The 17,427-nt window shown below is 35.4% G+C and overlaps 1 protein-coding gene across 1 annotated transcript in view; it reads right to left on the bottom strand.

Annotated features, from left to right (window-relative positions):
- LOC150095419 (pikachurin-like) overlaps positions 1-17,427 on the bottom strand; it is a 497,499-nt gene that overhangs the window by 55,723 nt on the left and 424,349 nt on the right. The window contains exons 11-12 of the mRNA XM_090409767.1: positions 14,436-14,514; positions 1,963-2,193 (exon numbers count right to left, since the gene is read on the bottom strand). Of these exons, the coding sequence (XP_090265893.1) occupies positions 1,963-2,193; positions 14,436-14,514 (310 nt within the window). The remainder of the gene's footprint in view (positions 1-1,962; positions 2,194-14,435; positions 14,515-17,427) is intronic.

The following is a 17,427-nucleotide window of genomic DNA, read 5'->3' as shown; positions in this document are numbered from 1 at the left end:
CATATAAACTGGCCCAGCATTTAGCTAAGTCGCTTGCCCCTCTTACTGGCAACTCCTCTACTTTTGTAAAAAATTCAATCCATTTCAAAACACTGGTTAAAAATCTAATCCTAATAAATTCAGACATAATGGTTAGTTTCGATGTCACCTCCCTATTTACCAATGTACCACTTATAGACGCTTGATTTAATCAAGTCTAAATTTCCCCCAGATATTTTTGAATTATTTCAATTTACCATGAATGCAGGTTACTTTACATGGGGGGGGGGGAATTCTACAAACAGATTAATGGTACTGCTATGGGTTCCCCCCTCTCTCCCCCGTTAGCAAATTTTTACATGGAACACTCTGAAAACAAAGTACTTACCACAAGTGTGGTTGCACTATGTAGATGATGTGTTTGCCATCTGGCCCCATGGACAAGACACTTTGGATGCTTTTGTCACCTACCTAAACAGCCAACACCCTAAAATTCACTTCACAGTAGAAAAAGAATCAAATAACTGTTTACCATTTCTTGACACATTAGTCTCCCGCCTTTCAGATGGATCACTATCTTTTTCTATTTACAGAAAGCCTACACACACAGGAAGATACCTACATAAACAATCACATCATCATCCAGTCCAACAGTACAGCATTTTAAAAACACTTTAAAAACACACAGAGCCAGAGCCATTTGTTCTAACGATACAGCTCTGACCACTGAACTCCAGTACCTGCGCCATACGTTCTTAGCCAACGGCTACAATCCTTACAAAATAGATAAAATACTACATTGGCCCATTACTCTGCCCTCCCCTAATACACAAGAATACAACATCACCATTTCTATTCCCTATATCAGAGGTACATCGGAAAAGATAGCCAAAGTATTGTTGAAACATGGCCTTCGCACCACCTTCAAACCTCATGTCAAGCTGGCAACTCTGATCCGCTCACCAAAGGATAAACTTCACCCTTTAGCACACCCAGGAGTGTATGAAGTTCCATGTGAATGTGACTTGGCCTATTATGGGCAAACAGGAAGATCAGTGAACATCCGCCTGGAAGAACATGAAAGATACATTCGCTACTATTACTATGGCAAGTCGGGACTGGCAGACCACGCTTTGGACACTCCTTCACACAGGATTAGATGGAGGAAAACGAATGTGCTATTTAGGAGTCGTTATAGATCTGAAAGATTATTTTTTGAGTCAGCAATGGCTTTGAAGAATTCTTCCTGGATAACTGCTGGTTTTTTTTTTTTTTTTTTTTTTTTTTTTTTCCCATTAGAGGGTGCCAAAAATAGGACTTTAGATCTTTTGTCTTGTGCAATTATATTGTTTCACTCACTCACTGTCGCGTTTACATGTGTGTTGTGCTCTGATGATGCTGAGTTGAAAATCAGCGAAATATTAGTGTTAATAAAACATCTTTGTTGATAAAAGTGTTTGTGGTGTTGTTAATACCGTGAAAAATAAGTCATGAATAACCATCAACGCCTAAGCTTTTCTGTTAGAAATGAGAAGTATTTGGAGAAGCAGACTATGATAGCATCTTGCTGGAAGTGTATTATCTCTAAACTAGCATCCCATTTTTCTTGCATGCAATTAACAGTCATTGAGCAAGCATACTTTTATACTTTGTTATACCAAACGGTTTGAATATTTCTGCAAAACAGGTATAATTTTTGCAATATAATATGTGTGTGTGTGTGTGTGTGATAAAAAACATTGAAATATTTTATTTTTATGATACTTCTTCAGAATAAGTTATTAATAAGGTATAATTGCTGTCAGCTTTGGAAAACAACTCATAAAGCTATGCTTCTTATTATATTGCATAGCATTACATCACATGCATGGTAAATTTCTTTCTTAGCGAAAGTTGTTATTATATATCATTTCATATTGAGTAGAACTAATCTTGTTTCAGTATTTAAAAAAAAAAATTGTAAACATTTGAGTTACACATTACCTGATGGCCCGTACTATATGCCATTTCCCATCATCCATCCTTGAGGTATTATATACAACAACTGCTTCCCCTGATCCTAAATTATACTGCAGATGAAGGAAACCTTCTTTTAAACCAATAGAAAAGAAATCACTTGAAGGGGTCATGTCTCTTTTTCCTGACCACAGGATGAGGCCACCAGGTGCAAAAGAACGGAACCTTAGTTTTACATCAACTTTGTTACCTCGAATTCTGAAATACAGTAATTAAATAAACTAATTAAAATGCTATTAGTATAGGGCAGATATTTATCTCTGACAGACAAGATGGAAACAAAAGCATACGACATATGTCACATGATTTACATCACCAGAAGTGTTATTATTGGTTTCTTATCTTCATGAAGGTGTTTGTTTTTTGATGCTAGAAATGGTCTGTGAATTTTTTAAAAATGTTTTCTTTTTATCTTAGTTTTTAGTACTAGCATTTCCAGTATAGCATTTGTGATAGTACTGTGTGTGTTTTTGTGTCTGAAGGGATGATATGTTGATTTCAGTCATTATGTTTATGAGTGTTTGTTTTTTTGTGAATTTTCAGCATCAAGGCAGTGAGTGTTATTGTTCCCCCCCCCTTCTTTTTTTTGTACTAGTGCCTGTTTTACTGCTATGGATGCTTCCAAGGCCACAGGCCAAAAGTGTCTGATAATGAATTGGGATTCTTTGTTACAGCATTTCTTGTACTGGTATAATTGCTGTGGTCTTTCTTGTTCAGAAAGGTAATAAGTCCATTTCACTGGCTTCAAAAGGTTACTAACTTTTGAGAGCCACAAGTCAGAGATATCTGATAGTGTAGTGGTGGTTTTTGGTATCAGCAGCATTTCTGGCAGTATCACAAATACTGATACCAAAGCTATTTTCATAATCTTGCTTTTATAAATAGATGTGGTATTACTGGTGATGTTATTCCAGCATGTTTGATTTTTTGTTTGTGCCGCTATTATTATTATATAATTTTTATTATTGTTATATGTTTTATATCATTTGTGATGTGGTGTTTTTTATTGTTATTATTAATTATTATTATCATTAAAAATAAAAATTAAAATTATTTTTTGAAGCTTAATATTCTTATTGATGTGTGTGTTCAGTGACATTAGCCATGTGATGCATGTCATCATGTAGTTTTGCTGATGTTCTGTACTGATTGATACCTTCAAAACAAATATTTATTTAACTAGTAAATCTTTAAAGTAACAATTCTAAATATTTATTAGATGCAAGTTTTGGGATCCTTCCCTGAAAAGATCCTGAAAAAAATATAAAAAATACAGATTCAAGTAATATGCTGGTCTGGTTGGCTATGTCTTAACTTATCTGCTCCCCAACTAACAGACTGCCAGTTGAATCCTGCCAGTGGCATGGATGTTGGTGATTGTCTTTAGGTGGTAGATGAACTTCATTGCCTGGTGTTATAAATGTTGTTTCCTTAATTTATTAAGATTTATTAATATTAGAGGACATTCCTCTCTGGTTCCCCTTTATATGCCCAATCGATACTCAAACTACCTATCAATTCTGTGGTCGTCACTAAGATTACTCATGTGTGCGAATTCGATAAACAAAGAAACTGCCCCTGGATCGAGCAAATTCCTTTATTGAAAACCTGGAGCTGTCTCCTCGTTGGGTTCTGGAAAATTTGTTTGTTAATGCTGCACCATCCAGAACCCTTAAATCAGAAAAAGCTTCTTAATCAAGGAGTGAACTCTCAGAGTGACACACAGTTATACAATTTATATAATAACAGTTTCCAAGTTAGCTAAATCCCTTATTTTAAACTCTCATTGCAGTCGCGGTCTTCCCCAATTAATTAGTTCCGCTCAGGTTCTACTTGATGAGTGGTGCATTGGATTCATACATCAGGCAATTTGTTAGGTAAAAGAAAAAGGGTTTATTCATCAAACCCTTTTTGTCAATTTGTAAATTTTGTCAACTTGTAAATTTATATAACAATACAAATTTACAAGACTTGTCATATGACTAAAGTAAATCTTCCTCCTAAGTTAACAGACTTAACTATATAATACTTCAGTATTCCTAGTTGAATTCTACCACGAGACAATATTAATTCTGAATCAATTCACTGATTTCTAACAATCGGATCTACAATTTCTCTCAATGTTTAACTTATCAAACTTCAAGCATTACTAAACTATAACATACTATATACAAATTATCACCACACTCTATCAGAATTCACTCTCAGAGATAAAACACTCTGGTATCAGGCTAAGCCCTAAAGTCCTGTTTCATATTAGAAATATATACATGTTAGCACAAGAATAATGGAGAGGATCCATAGACGAGTGACCAAGATGGTGGCAGGTCTATGGAATGACCCTTATGAGAACAGATTGAAGATTTGTGGGTTGCAAAAATTGGTTGATAGGCGGAAAAGGGGTGATATGATTGAGACATTCAAATTACTGAAGGGTTTCTATAAGATTAATCCAGAAGATATTTTTGGGAATAGGGCTGGTTAGTGGGAGGACTAGGGGCCATACATGGAAGCTGAGCAAAAATGAGGTTAACAGGGGTGTTAGAGCTAGGTTCTTTACTTGGAGAGTGGTAAATGAGTGGAATAAGCTGCCAGAGTTTGTTGTGGGTGCTATGACCATGATTGAGTTTAAGGCAAGGTATGATAGATACTGTGTTAAAGACGAATAGTTGTTCTTGACATGATGTTAGGGCCTCTCTTGATGAATCTGTTGACTCATTGGAGTTGCCCATAATAATAATAATAATGTTTAATTTACCAAATATTTTGGTCTGAATATTACAGACCATCTTCAGTGGCTACATAGGAATAGTTTTAAAAAACAAAGTGGAATATGAACAATTGATCATTCATACATAGAACGTGCCGTGTGATGTCATATCGCTAAGTATTAGAAGAGTAAACATTTTAAAAAACATAATTAAAGATATTAATTCAGAAATTCATATAATGATCTTAAATAACATTATACTGATTAAAAAGAAAAAAAATTTAATGAGTTATCCTGATTAAACTTTCCCAAAATTTTTGATATAGATATATAGTCATTATGATTCAAGTTAGGACGTTGAAGTAAGGCCTCTACACTTTCTTTAAATAAACGTTCAAATTTGTAGCGACATTCGTAATGTCGCTACAAATTTGAGTAGCGACATTCTTGGACCAAAGGATGTTGTGGTTTGTTTCTAATCCATGCTGAGCTAATCAGATTTCTCAAGTTTGTTTTGTTGAATTGATGACTGATGCTCTTGAATTCTTTTTTCTATGGAATGTCCAGTTTGTCCAAAGTAAGAAAGATTACAATTACAAGGAATTTGATACACACCAGGTAGAGACAAGGTTGAGCGTTTATCTTTAGATGAAGGAAACTGGGTGGATAATTTGTTAATAGGTTTATAAGTGGCTGTTAGATCATATTTCTTTAGAATTCTTGAAATTGGTTCTGAAATCCCGGAAATGTAAGGAATTGGAACTCGACGTATTGAATCTTGGTTGTTCTGTGTTGGTTTGTAAGAATTGAAAAGATGTTGTGTACTCTTTCGGAGAAGCCATTTAGTTTCATGTGATGTTTGATAGTTGAAAGTTCCTTCTGTAATAAATGGGAAGTTGAACAGTTAGTTTTTGCTCGTCGGAGTCAACGTTTTGTGACTCCTATTTTTTTGACAAGGGTGATGAGCAGATTCTTTGAGAATATAATGACCTGTGAAAGTTGGTTTTCTAAACTGTTGTTGTAAGAATACCAGAAAGTGAACGGATGAGAAGGACATCTAAAAAGGATAACTTATTGTCTTTTTCAATTTCCATGGTAAACTTTATACGAGGATGTAAGGAATTGATACTGCTTAAAAAGGAAGGTAAGGAGTCTCTGTCGTGAGGCCATATAACAAAGATGTTGTCTATATATCTAACCCAAAAGGATGGTTGAGGGAATATAGATGAGAACAGGACTTTTTCTAGATGTTCTAAATAAAAGTTTGCAAGAGCAGGAGAGAGTGGACTTCCCATGGCTGTTCCTTCCACTTGGTTGTAAAATTTATTTTGACATAAGAAATATCCAGAGTGCATTACAAAATCAAACTCATTACTCAACTCTTCTGATTTCTTAAATAAATTAAAAAACTTCTCTTTACAACCTACAGATCTTATGGTTGCCTTTGATATAGAATCTTTATATATGAATGTACCTCTCAAAGAGACTTTGGAATTACTAGCTGACATCTTCCCACAAGATATTATAAAACTATTTGATTTCGTATATTTAAGTAACTTAATGGGTGCACCTTTTTGGACAACTCGTATAGCAGAGTATATAAGTTCTTTTCGCTATACCCTTTGGTATTAATAATTTGGTCTAGTTACTCACTGATGAAGCCTCAATAAAGGCTGAAACCGGTCTGGATAGTGACTTCCCTACCATAATGTCATAACAGCATACATTTCCTAGGAAATGGGTTTTTACATTATGGTAAAATACCAAAGACTAGTGATCAGAACTTTCTCCACCTTTGCAACGAGTTGCCCTTGTTTGTACTATGTTCTAGGACTACTTGCATTCAGCTCACGCTAGTATTCGCCGATACTTTTTTAGTTTTTTATACTATATTCAGCATGAAACTCTCTGATTCCAATCTTTGAGTTTCTTATTTGGTTTTAAAACAATGTGGGATCTAACATCCCCTTAATTTAATTAAAGAATAAAACTGATTTTGTGCATTGATTTATTACTGTGGATGAGACTTGCATTTACCATTACACACCAGAATCCAAACAGCAGTCAAAACAGTGGGCAGAAGCCCACTGTTTTGACTGCTGTTTGGATTCTGGAGTGGGCAGAAGCCCACTGTTTTGACTTGTTGTTCAGCGCCAAAGGAGACAAAGTCGGTTACATTCAGCAGGAAAGGTCATGGCATCGATGTTTTGGGATGCTAAAGGCATTTTATTTATTAATTATCTTGAAAAGGGTAAAACAATAACTGGTGAATATTATTCTGATCTTTCAACCAGACTAGACAAAAAAATTTGTGAGAAAAGACCTGGTTTGCAAGAGAAAAAATCATCTTTTTTGGCAAAAAATCAAGTGTTTTGGCAATGGAAAAATTAAGGGATCTGCACTATGAATTGTTGGAACATCCACCCTATTCCCTAGATTTGGCTCCCTCTCCCTCTGACTTCTATCTCTTCCCAAAACTAAAACTCTTCCTTTTTTCTTCGAATCAAGAGGTGATTGCATCTGTAGAGGGATATTTTGCAGATCTTACTGAGAACCACAACAGGGATGGGATAATGGCACTGGAGCATCGCTGGAATAAATGTATTAGTCTTAAGGGGAATTATGTTGAAAAATAAAAATAATTTTGAAATTATTAATTCGTTTTTTCATTAATGCCGAGAACTTTTCAGACCACCCTTGTAATTTCTTGTATATTATATTTCTACCTTTGTTGGTTGTATTCCTTCTGTTATTATCATTATCCCCATTTTATTATTTTTTTCTCTGTGTCTTATCTGAAAATACAATCCCTTTACATTCTCTCCCATTTTCTCTGTCATCCAGGTCTCAATGTTATAATTTTTGGCAAAGTCAAACTGACCAATGTCCAGAACTCTTCACCATTATTCTTGATCCTTTGGGCAGTAGTATACACGAATTGCAATATTCCCTGGTCCAGAGGTACCCATGCATCTTTTATTATTGTTATCATTGCATCCTTCATGGAATCAGCAGACCCATCGAGAGAGAGAGCTGAGTGACTACATTCAACATCATTCCAGCTCTCACTAACCACAAAAGTGTCCCCCCCCCCCACACACACACATGCTCACCTCTTTCCACCATAATAGCCTTAGTTTCTCCTGATTCTACACATCACTTCTTGCTTTAAGCTACACTTTCTCTGACTGCTATCCAATTAAAAATACATTTAAATGCAGTCCAACAAAATTAGTTCTTTTGTCTATATTAGTTGTTTTGTCCATCAATTTCACTCTGTACATCTATGAAATGTTTACCTTTCCTCTGATACAATCAGTTTACTAGAGTGAATCTTCTCAGTTCACTTTTATCAGAGGTCAACTTTGAGAGCTGGAACCAGTGGCAGACGGAACCGGGTGTCAGCTAGCCCGATGGCAAGTGAGCCCCTTAAACATTAGACAATATGGTAAAAATGTTAATGACCTTTTAGTAGCTTGAAAATATAATAGAAGTTCCAATATTATTACTGTATACAACTAAAATCTAAGTTGCATTACTATTTTAATAAAAAAATTTTAATGAAATCATTTTTCGAGGATACTTTATATTTAAGAATATAATAACTCTGAAAAAATAATTCTGATTCAGGTTATGTGAGGTCGACATATACGTTATATAGGCTCGGATCTTTAATATTGTGACTGTGCAATGAAGCTTAGCTGGGAATCCCAGCCTGGGATCATGACGTACAGCCAGAGTCGACTTTGTACCGAGCTATTGCATACATTGCAAAGACAGCAAATTTTTTCATTGCATCGGCCTTAGTTTGAGTGTGCTTCATCAGCTCTTCACCTCTTGCTTGCTGTGTTTTATAAATGGTATGTATTTAATTAACATATTATATTTTATAAAATTAATATTTTATATATACACTCTGGCCCTATGCCCTTTTATGTAAATATAATGTATTTTCTTTCATTTTATAAAAATACTAGATAATAAATATATTTAAGCTGCAGTCTCAAATAATAATATATACACATAATGCAAGTTCAATAAATAATGATACCTTTTATTTACTCTACAGTTAAAATTACTGTGATTGTTAAAATTGTTGTTGATAATAGATGCATCTATAAAGTATATTTCTATTGATGTGTTCTTGTGCCGTAATTGTAATTGTAGATGTTCAATTTTCCCAACGTGGATTATTTTTAATTAAGTTTAATTTCAGGTATATTACCCCTACTGGGATGGAAAAGAAAAAGCATAAATCTGGATCACTGAAATGCAAAGAGCAACAAGAAGCAGAAAGGCAGGAATCAGCCAAGCGATGGCGGTCTATTACAGATTTTATAATACCACCACCATCCACATCAATGTACGGTTCTACAACAAATAATCAAGAAGAAAGAAACAATACTCATGGTGATGATGCAATGACTTGTGAGTTACAACAGCAGGAAAGAGCTACTTTGAATGTAGAGACAAATACAATATCATCCTTTACCCACCAACCCAGGTCCAGTACTTCTTCTGGCTTCATTGTTCTGGTATCTTTACTACCTGTAGTTGCAACATCTGAACACATAACTTCAACTATTTACAGGGAATCAGATATACCTTCAAGGCATAAATGACTTGGTTTCTGAAGCACATCCTAGAAATGAATCTACACAAGAAAATGAAAGATCAACTGCTGGAATCTTCCAATATCCATCACGAGCAGCAAATCTGAAACAGTTTTTTTGCTGAACATCTATTTCAGCCACTTGATGATCTGCCATTTGATGCTCGTTTGTATGAGAGGAAAATTATGAATGACTCAGTCCCAAGAAAATGGCTAACATATAACAAAGAAAATAGGTGCTTATATTGCTCATACTGTTTGGCTTTTGAGTCTCCCAACACTTGTAATCCATCACCCTTTGTATGTGGCTTAGGTGATTACAGGCGTATTAGCCAGAGCTTGGCTTTGCATGAATCGACAACAACACATGTCAGAAATGTTCAGTAATTTATCAGTGTGTTTAATGATGGCACCTTAGATAATTTTTTTTTGCATCTTCACTAATTAAAAAGAAAGAAGTGTTGAAACAGAGGAGTATTGTCATGAGGATTATAGACATAATAAAAATGTTAGGCAAGCAAGCAATTCCTTTTTGAGGTCACAGAAATAAATTGACCTACACTCTGGATAATGAGATTCTGAAGCTACAGTGCAGTTGATTGCCAAATGTGACCCCATTATGGCAGCTCACGTTTCTACAGGACAAAATCGTTTGATTCTTTCTACAGAAAGAATCAAACGATTAGAACAACAAGGAAAGACTCAAAGTAAAGGCCATGGTGGAATTGTTACATACCTCATTAAAACAACTATTAACATGTTAATCCAAATTATGGAGAATATGATAAAAGAAAGAATTAGTCTTGAGGTTTCTCAAGCAAAATATTATTCTATTTAAGTTGATTCAACACAAGATAATTCATCCATCAATCAGTTTAGCATTATTATTCAGTATGTGCTTAAAGGTGTTATCTGTGAGTGATTACTTTCAGTTGTGCCAAGTAATGATGGTACAGGACAGGGACTTTTTGATCTATGACTGAAACATTACAGCATCTTAAAATTGATCCCAAAAAATGTTTATCTGATAGTACAGATGGAGTTGCAAGCTACCATGGCCAGCATAATGGTTTACAAAGTAAAATTACTGATGTAGCTGATCGACATGTTCATATATGGTGCTATGCAGTGGCAGACTCAGGATTTAATCTTGGGGGGGGGGGGGAGCACTCAAGATTTAATCCTGGGAGAGGGCCGAGTCGAGTAGACGATACGATTTGAGAATACACACTATGCATTGCATACGACCTATGACTGAGCATCTGCAGTGATCGCCAAAAATGATACCCGTGATCTGGCCCTGCTCAGACAAATGAAGTAGTGTCGGCCCAAGCACTACTTGATTCGCCTTGCATTCACAGCGGCCATGATTCCAGAGAGCTATAGGGTATTCCCACCTTATGTGATCGCTAATTCATAAGTAGTATAGAAATAGAAGACACAATAATTAAAAAAAATGAATTTTAATTAGGAAAAGATATTTGGAAATTTTTCTAGTGTTTTTTCCCTTTTTTGGGGGGGGGAGTCAGGGCCCCTTGGCCCATCCACTGTGCCACCCACGGGTGCTATGCCTATGTCTTGAATTTGGTGATAACTGAAACAACAAAATGTTGCGTGCTTGCAGTTTCTTTTTTCAATTTGCTCCAGAATTTAGCAACTTTTGTGAAAACATCATACATGAGAATGGCTGTATGGATAGAAGTTGTTGGAAAACACCTAGGACAAGAAAAAATGAAACGATTAAAGCTAATTGGTGAGACAAGATGGTCAGAGAATCCAATGCAGCAACAACTATATTTGGACATTTTGATGATGCCGCTATCAATACTTTTGTAAATCTATCGACATGCTTATCAATGATACAAGATTCAGATAAGTCTGATGCAAAAACAAAACAAGAAGCAAATGTTTTACATCGAAGTCTTCTAAAGTTTGAAACAATTTTGACAGCATTTACTTACCTGTATATATTTGAAACTATAGCCCCGTTATCAAGTTATTTACAAACAAGTGGTTTAGATATGTTTATTGCATGGAGTTTAATAGATTCAGCTATAACAAAGTTGAAGGAACAGACAAGAACATTTGATAATGTACACAGCAAGGCATTGGAATTTGTAAATAAATGTACTGACAAGATTTCACAGCTGAATATGGATGAAAATCAAACATTAGAAATTGACTCTTTGGAAAGAGCATTGCCAGTTAAGAGGCAGAGGAAGAAGAAAAGAATGGCAGATGAGCTTATGATGAGGGAAATTCCTCAGATTCTCTAGCTGATTTTTGAGTAAATGTGTTTAACCTAATAATGGATCGCATTGTCCAGTCACTAGATTGATGCTTTGTACAACGCAAAAAGTTGTATAAAGATTTATCCTGCTTGGACCCAGCAAAGGTTAAAACTATTGCAGAGAAGGGCCTTGAAGATGAAGCATTGGAAGGTATTATTAAGCTGTCTCCACAAATGAGCAAAGATCAAGTAATATCGGAATTGTTTTCTTTTGCTTTGAACTTTGATGTATTAAAGTTATTGCTTAATGATGGTGAGAATATGGATTCCAGTTGCAACAAGTGTAAAATTTGTAGCACTTGTCCATCTTGTGTACTAAAAATTCTGGCATCCAACAGACTTCATGACAAGGCATATGATAACTAACCTTTATGAACTTTAGAAAGTCGTCATCATCATCATCATCAAATTCCTGCCATGTACCCTCAAGGGGGTGTACAGGATATGATAGTACTACATGAAAAAAATTACATCATTACTTCCTATCTACAATTTTCCTCCAAATCAGTCTGTTACTTGTCAAGACTCCAACATTATCAGATCTTATATTTCTATCATCTAAGGCACTTTGTACCGTATCAATCCACCTATATCTTGGTTTTCCTCTGGGTCGTTTTGCTGCCAACCTGGCAGAGAACACTTGTTTTATATCAGTTACTGAAGTCCAATGTGAGAGGACATTTTCAAAGCTAAAGATCATAAGACAAGGCTAAGAAATTCACTGTCTGAGGAGAACTTGGAATCATACATGTTGCTATCCATTGAAAAGGAATTGTTAGATGAATTGGATGCAGAAGCAATTATTGACAGATTTGCACACTTATCTAGTGAATTCAAACGATTGCTCTTAATATAGTGAACTACATGAAATATGCTTTTGAACTACCTGTTAATGTGTAAAATGTTCAGTACAAGCAAACTATTTAAAACTATCCATCATTTATTTAAAATTAAAAAAAAAAAAGAATTTAAAAATTCATTTATAACAATCTGTATTTACATTTAGTATAATATTTAATATAATATGTAATCATATATTATACATATTTGTACTCTGTAATTACTAAAAAATATAAATTTATTTCGCAAAAATTTTAATTGTACCTTTTTTCCACTTATGTATTTTTGAAAATTTTATTTATTTCTTATAAAAATTAAATGATAGCCTTATAATTGTGGCTGGGCCCCCTTTCTCTCCTGGCAACCAATATTTTTAGACCCAGTCTGCCACTGGCTGGAACAGTTCACTTTTGTCATGTTATAACAACAATAACTCAAAACCTTCTTCACTTATTTTTTTGAGACCACTTGTTCACAATAACATCCTTTGACACAGTTATGAAACCTAAGACACTCAACTTTTGTGTATCCTCTGTTACATACTGTCTAAGGTGGCCCTCAAAATTCATTTTGAGGGTCAATCTTAGGCAGAAATTCATTTTCCTTCTTCCTAGATGTTCCATTCTGTAATATTGCAATATATATATATCCCCTTGGGTCCAGAGGTACCTATGCATCTTTTATTATTGTTATCATCGTATCCTTCATGAAGTCATCGAGAGAGAGAGTGACTACATTCAGCATCATTCCAGCTCTCCCTAACCACAAAAGTGATCATAAATAATTACCTGCCTCTTATTCACTAAGGCAATTTTCCTATACATTTTCTTGTTACCATCTTCTATGTTTCTACGTCCATAGCAACATTCCATTAGATATCTCATTCTGTCCACTTTACACATCACCTTTCACATTTTCAGGCATAAAGCAATGTTCCACTAATATCTCATCCTCCACTCAGGCCTGCAGTAACATCTTGCTAAATATCTCACCCACTTAAAACCACACCATGCTATTTTCCTCTTGAATATCTAAGTGCAGCAAAAACAATTCTTCTGCTATAACCAATAGCACCTCTCCACTTTCTTCTTGCCCTCTCTGTTCTCAAGAAAAATACCATACCCCCTTCATCTCTCTATTTTTATTAATATATTCTCATCCAAGCAAGTTTTAATTGTACCAGTAATTTTCCCCAGACATACAACTGAGTATCCTCATTACTAACATCCATATTTAACATTTCATAGTTAACACTCATAACACCACAGTAACTCATATATGGATCTATAACCAGTCCTCCCTATGATATCTCTCAGGTGCAGTGTTTCCATATCTGGCCTTGGCCTTTTCCTTTTATCATCAACTCTTGTATTTTTCTCTAAACAAACTGTTTTCCTTGGAGATCCCAGGCCAACCCTTCTAATGTTGACTGCTTACACACATTCACTACTACTTTACTTCTGGCATCCACTTTATGCTTCATCTTCTTGTTACCCTCTATTCATCTTGCATAATGTTATTTAATTCTCATACCACTCTCCTCTCCATTTACAAATACTTCTTCAGTCTTGCCTATCTCACTCTCCCATACCTTCACATTATGTACCACTTGACCATGTTTCCTGAATAGTAGGAAACCATATCGACTGTTCATCTCAGTCAGTAATTAGTTAATAACTAGCATGAGCAACGACTAATTGCTGGTAACATACAAATATATTTTTGAAGATAAAGATTGCAGATTTTAAAACTGAGGTTTGTGTAACTCAAAAGGAGGTCTAACCATTGTCTTATTCATGAGAATCTGCATGCCAGTAGGAACAGGTGTGTTGATAGCAAATAAGGTAGAAATTGTGTGTGTGTGTGTGTGTGTGTGTGTGTGTGTGTGTGTGTGTGTGTGTGTGTGTGTGTGTGTATGTACAGTTTTTTTAGTTAACATTTACAGTTGTAGAAAAAAGGACATTCAAAAAGCATTGTTTGGGTCATACCTTTTTACAATTTCTTCTCCTACATAATGAAGATAACTTGCACCAGAAAACATAGGTTCTGCAATCATCTCTGTTACTTCTGTAATTAGAAACAAAAGTGTACATTAGCTGAAACAGAGAAAGGGAATATTTAGATTCTTGAGGAATTCAGAAAAATAGCACAGATTTAATAAGCATTGATAGATTTTTTAGAATAATTTATTCCACCATGATATCGTAGACATAGATATCAGTGTAACAGACTTCAGATTAGCTGCAGTAGTGGTGTATCAGAAACAAATGAATGCCAGAAGAGAGAAATGAGTAGCATGATCAAAGATGAGGAAGACAAACATGGTAGGGGGATAGATATAACATTAGGGAGTGTAGTAGAATTGGAGGATGGTGATGATTGGGTAGGTGAATGTAGAGTGCTAGTAGGTTGCTTGGGGAGAGATAGAAGTACTGAGAGAAGATGAATGTATGAGTTCAGAGTCAGAAGCATGAAAGAAGAGATTAGGAGAGTGGTAAGCCTAATGTGAAACAAACAAGAGTAGGAGTGAGAGAGTTATTTGAACCACAGAGGGAGAAAGAATAGGAGAACCAGAAGAAAAGAGAGGGGGGGGGGGATGAGATGGTACAGGAGAAGGAATGGAGCGACGACAGGAAGGCAGGTAAGTGAGAGTACAGGGAGAGAAAGTGAGGGGTGCAGGTAAGCAAGGATGAATGGAGGCAGTGAGAGGTCTGATGTATGGAGAATCAATGATTTATGGAGTGCAAAAGAGACTGCTAAAGGAGTGCTTACCTGGTGGAATGATAGAGTGTAGCAATTAAGGGAGGTAAAAGTGTGGATGAGATGATGGTGGGTACAAATGACCCAAGAGTAGCATGAATTGAGTGTGGAGAGATCTCAAGTTAATCCTTGAGATTGCACAACAGAAGAGCGTGAGAGGAAAGATGGTGAGCATGTTACCCAGATATGATAATGCAGAGTTGAAGAGAAGAGCATCTGTAATGAAAGGCATCATAATGAGAATATATCAAAATGTGGCTTGGATAATGTGGATGACTGTAGTGCATTTGAGGATAAAAGAGAGCTCTATGCTAGAGATGGATTTGAACAAGAAGGAATATAGGCATCCTGAGAGAGAATTACCTACTAAGGCAATTAATGAGAAATCATTAGCCTCTGTTTTCGAGTAGCCTATTCATGAAGATACTCACACGTTCAAACTTTGTTTGCTTACACTTGGATAAAGGATTAAACAAGAATATAATTTCTTGGCAAGTTTAATTTATAACCAAGTGAAAAACTTTCTATACAATATTTAGTGGGATGTTCTATAATGGGATAGGAAACACAGAGGGTGAAGAGCAGGAGATGTTGAGGCACTTGAGCTTGGCATTTGCAAAATGATGATCATTATGGGAGATTTTAACTACAGCACTGGGAAGAGGGAAACAGCTTTTTTTAAAAAATCTGATCTACACATGAAAGGCCACAAGACCTACAGCACATAATGTACTGCGTGTGGGCAAGAGGAATAGAAGAAAGGAGGAATCTGTTCACATTTTGCTTGAAAAACTGAGGGATGTAATCTTTGAGGAAGGCAGAGTGGGGAAAATGTTCCAAAGGACAGAAGTAGATGCAATGAAAGAGGAGGCAGTGAAGTTGGCTCAGTTAGTTTCAAGATGGACTGTAACAGAGTGTTGGTTAGTAGTAGCTCTTGTTTTAATGATTTTGGAGGAATAATAGTGGCCAATTCAGTAGAGCACTGTCCATGAAAGTATTTGTAGAAGAGGCACAAGGCAGAAACTGAACATCCCTAAGAGAGGGATTGAAGTAGGTATGAGGGAGAAGGATCATTAATTAGAAGCAACATTAATATAGTAGTAAGGGAATGGAATTCTTGAAGGATAAATGCCTTAGGCAACATGTAGAAGGACTACAAGGTTCAAGAGTTTTGAATTTGGTCTTAGCATTAGAGGATCCAATTGTAACAGAGATGTCAACCCTGCACTTGGTTGGAGAAAGAGAGAATGTAGATTTGATGTTTTAAGGATACTTGTGGCATAAAGACTGAATAATATAAGCACGTAAACATAAGAAAGATATTTAATTAACCAAATATTGTGGTCTGGAAATAGCAGACCATCTTCAGTGGTACTACAAGAACAGTTTTAAAAAAAATACAAGGTGGAATGCTAACAATAGATATACATCATTTAAAAATAGAACATGCCGCATTATTTATGTTATTTAATATTAAATAACATAAAATTAATATGAATTAATGAGTTATCCTGATCAGACTTTCCCAGATTTTTTATGTAGACATACAGTCATTCCGATTCGGGTTAGGATGATGGAGTAAGGCCGCTACACTTTCTTTGAATAAACGTTCAAATTTATAACGGGATCTATGTAAGAGGCGAGTTTTTGACCAAAAGATGTTGTGGTTAGTTTCAATCCCATGCTGAGCCAATCCAGATTTTTCAGGTTTGTTGTGATGAATGGAGGATTGATGTGCTTGGATTCTTTTTTCAAGAGAACGTTAATTAAATATCTTTCTTGTGTTTACGTTGTGTTTGAAAGACTTAAAACTCATTTTGCAAGGCCTCCTAGATTTTATGCTCTTCCTAAAATACATAAGATTGACTTTCCTCTTCGTCCAATAGTAGATTGTATTGATTCTCCTACTTACCGTATAGCCAAATATTTAGCTAAATTATTGAAATCTCACATGGGCAACTCTAGTTCCTTTCTAAAAAACTCCTCAGATTTTTTAGAAAAATTGAAAAATGTCTCATTGCAACCTACAGATCTTATGGTGAGCTTTGATATAGAATCTTTATATACAAATGTACCTCTCAAGGAGACTTTAAAATTACTTGCTGACATCTTTCCAGAAGACATTATAAAACTATTCGATTTTGTAATACACTCTGGATATTTCTTATGTCAAAACAAATTTTACAGCCAAGTAGAAGGAACGGCCATGGGAAATCCTCT

This window comes from Typopeltis vanoorti, chromosome 20 (genome assembly GCF_054136105.1).
Source record: "Typopeltis vanoorti isolate ZY-2024b chromosome 20, IOZ_Tvanoo_1.0, whole genome shotgun sequence".
Taxonomy (NCBI): domain Eukaryota; kingdom Metazoa; phylum Arthropoda; class Arachnida; order Uropygi; family Thelyphonidae; genus Typopeltis; species Typopeltis vanoorti.
This window is presented reverse-complemented; position numbering and strand designations above follow the sequence as displayed.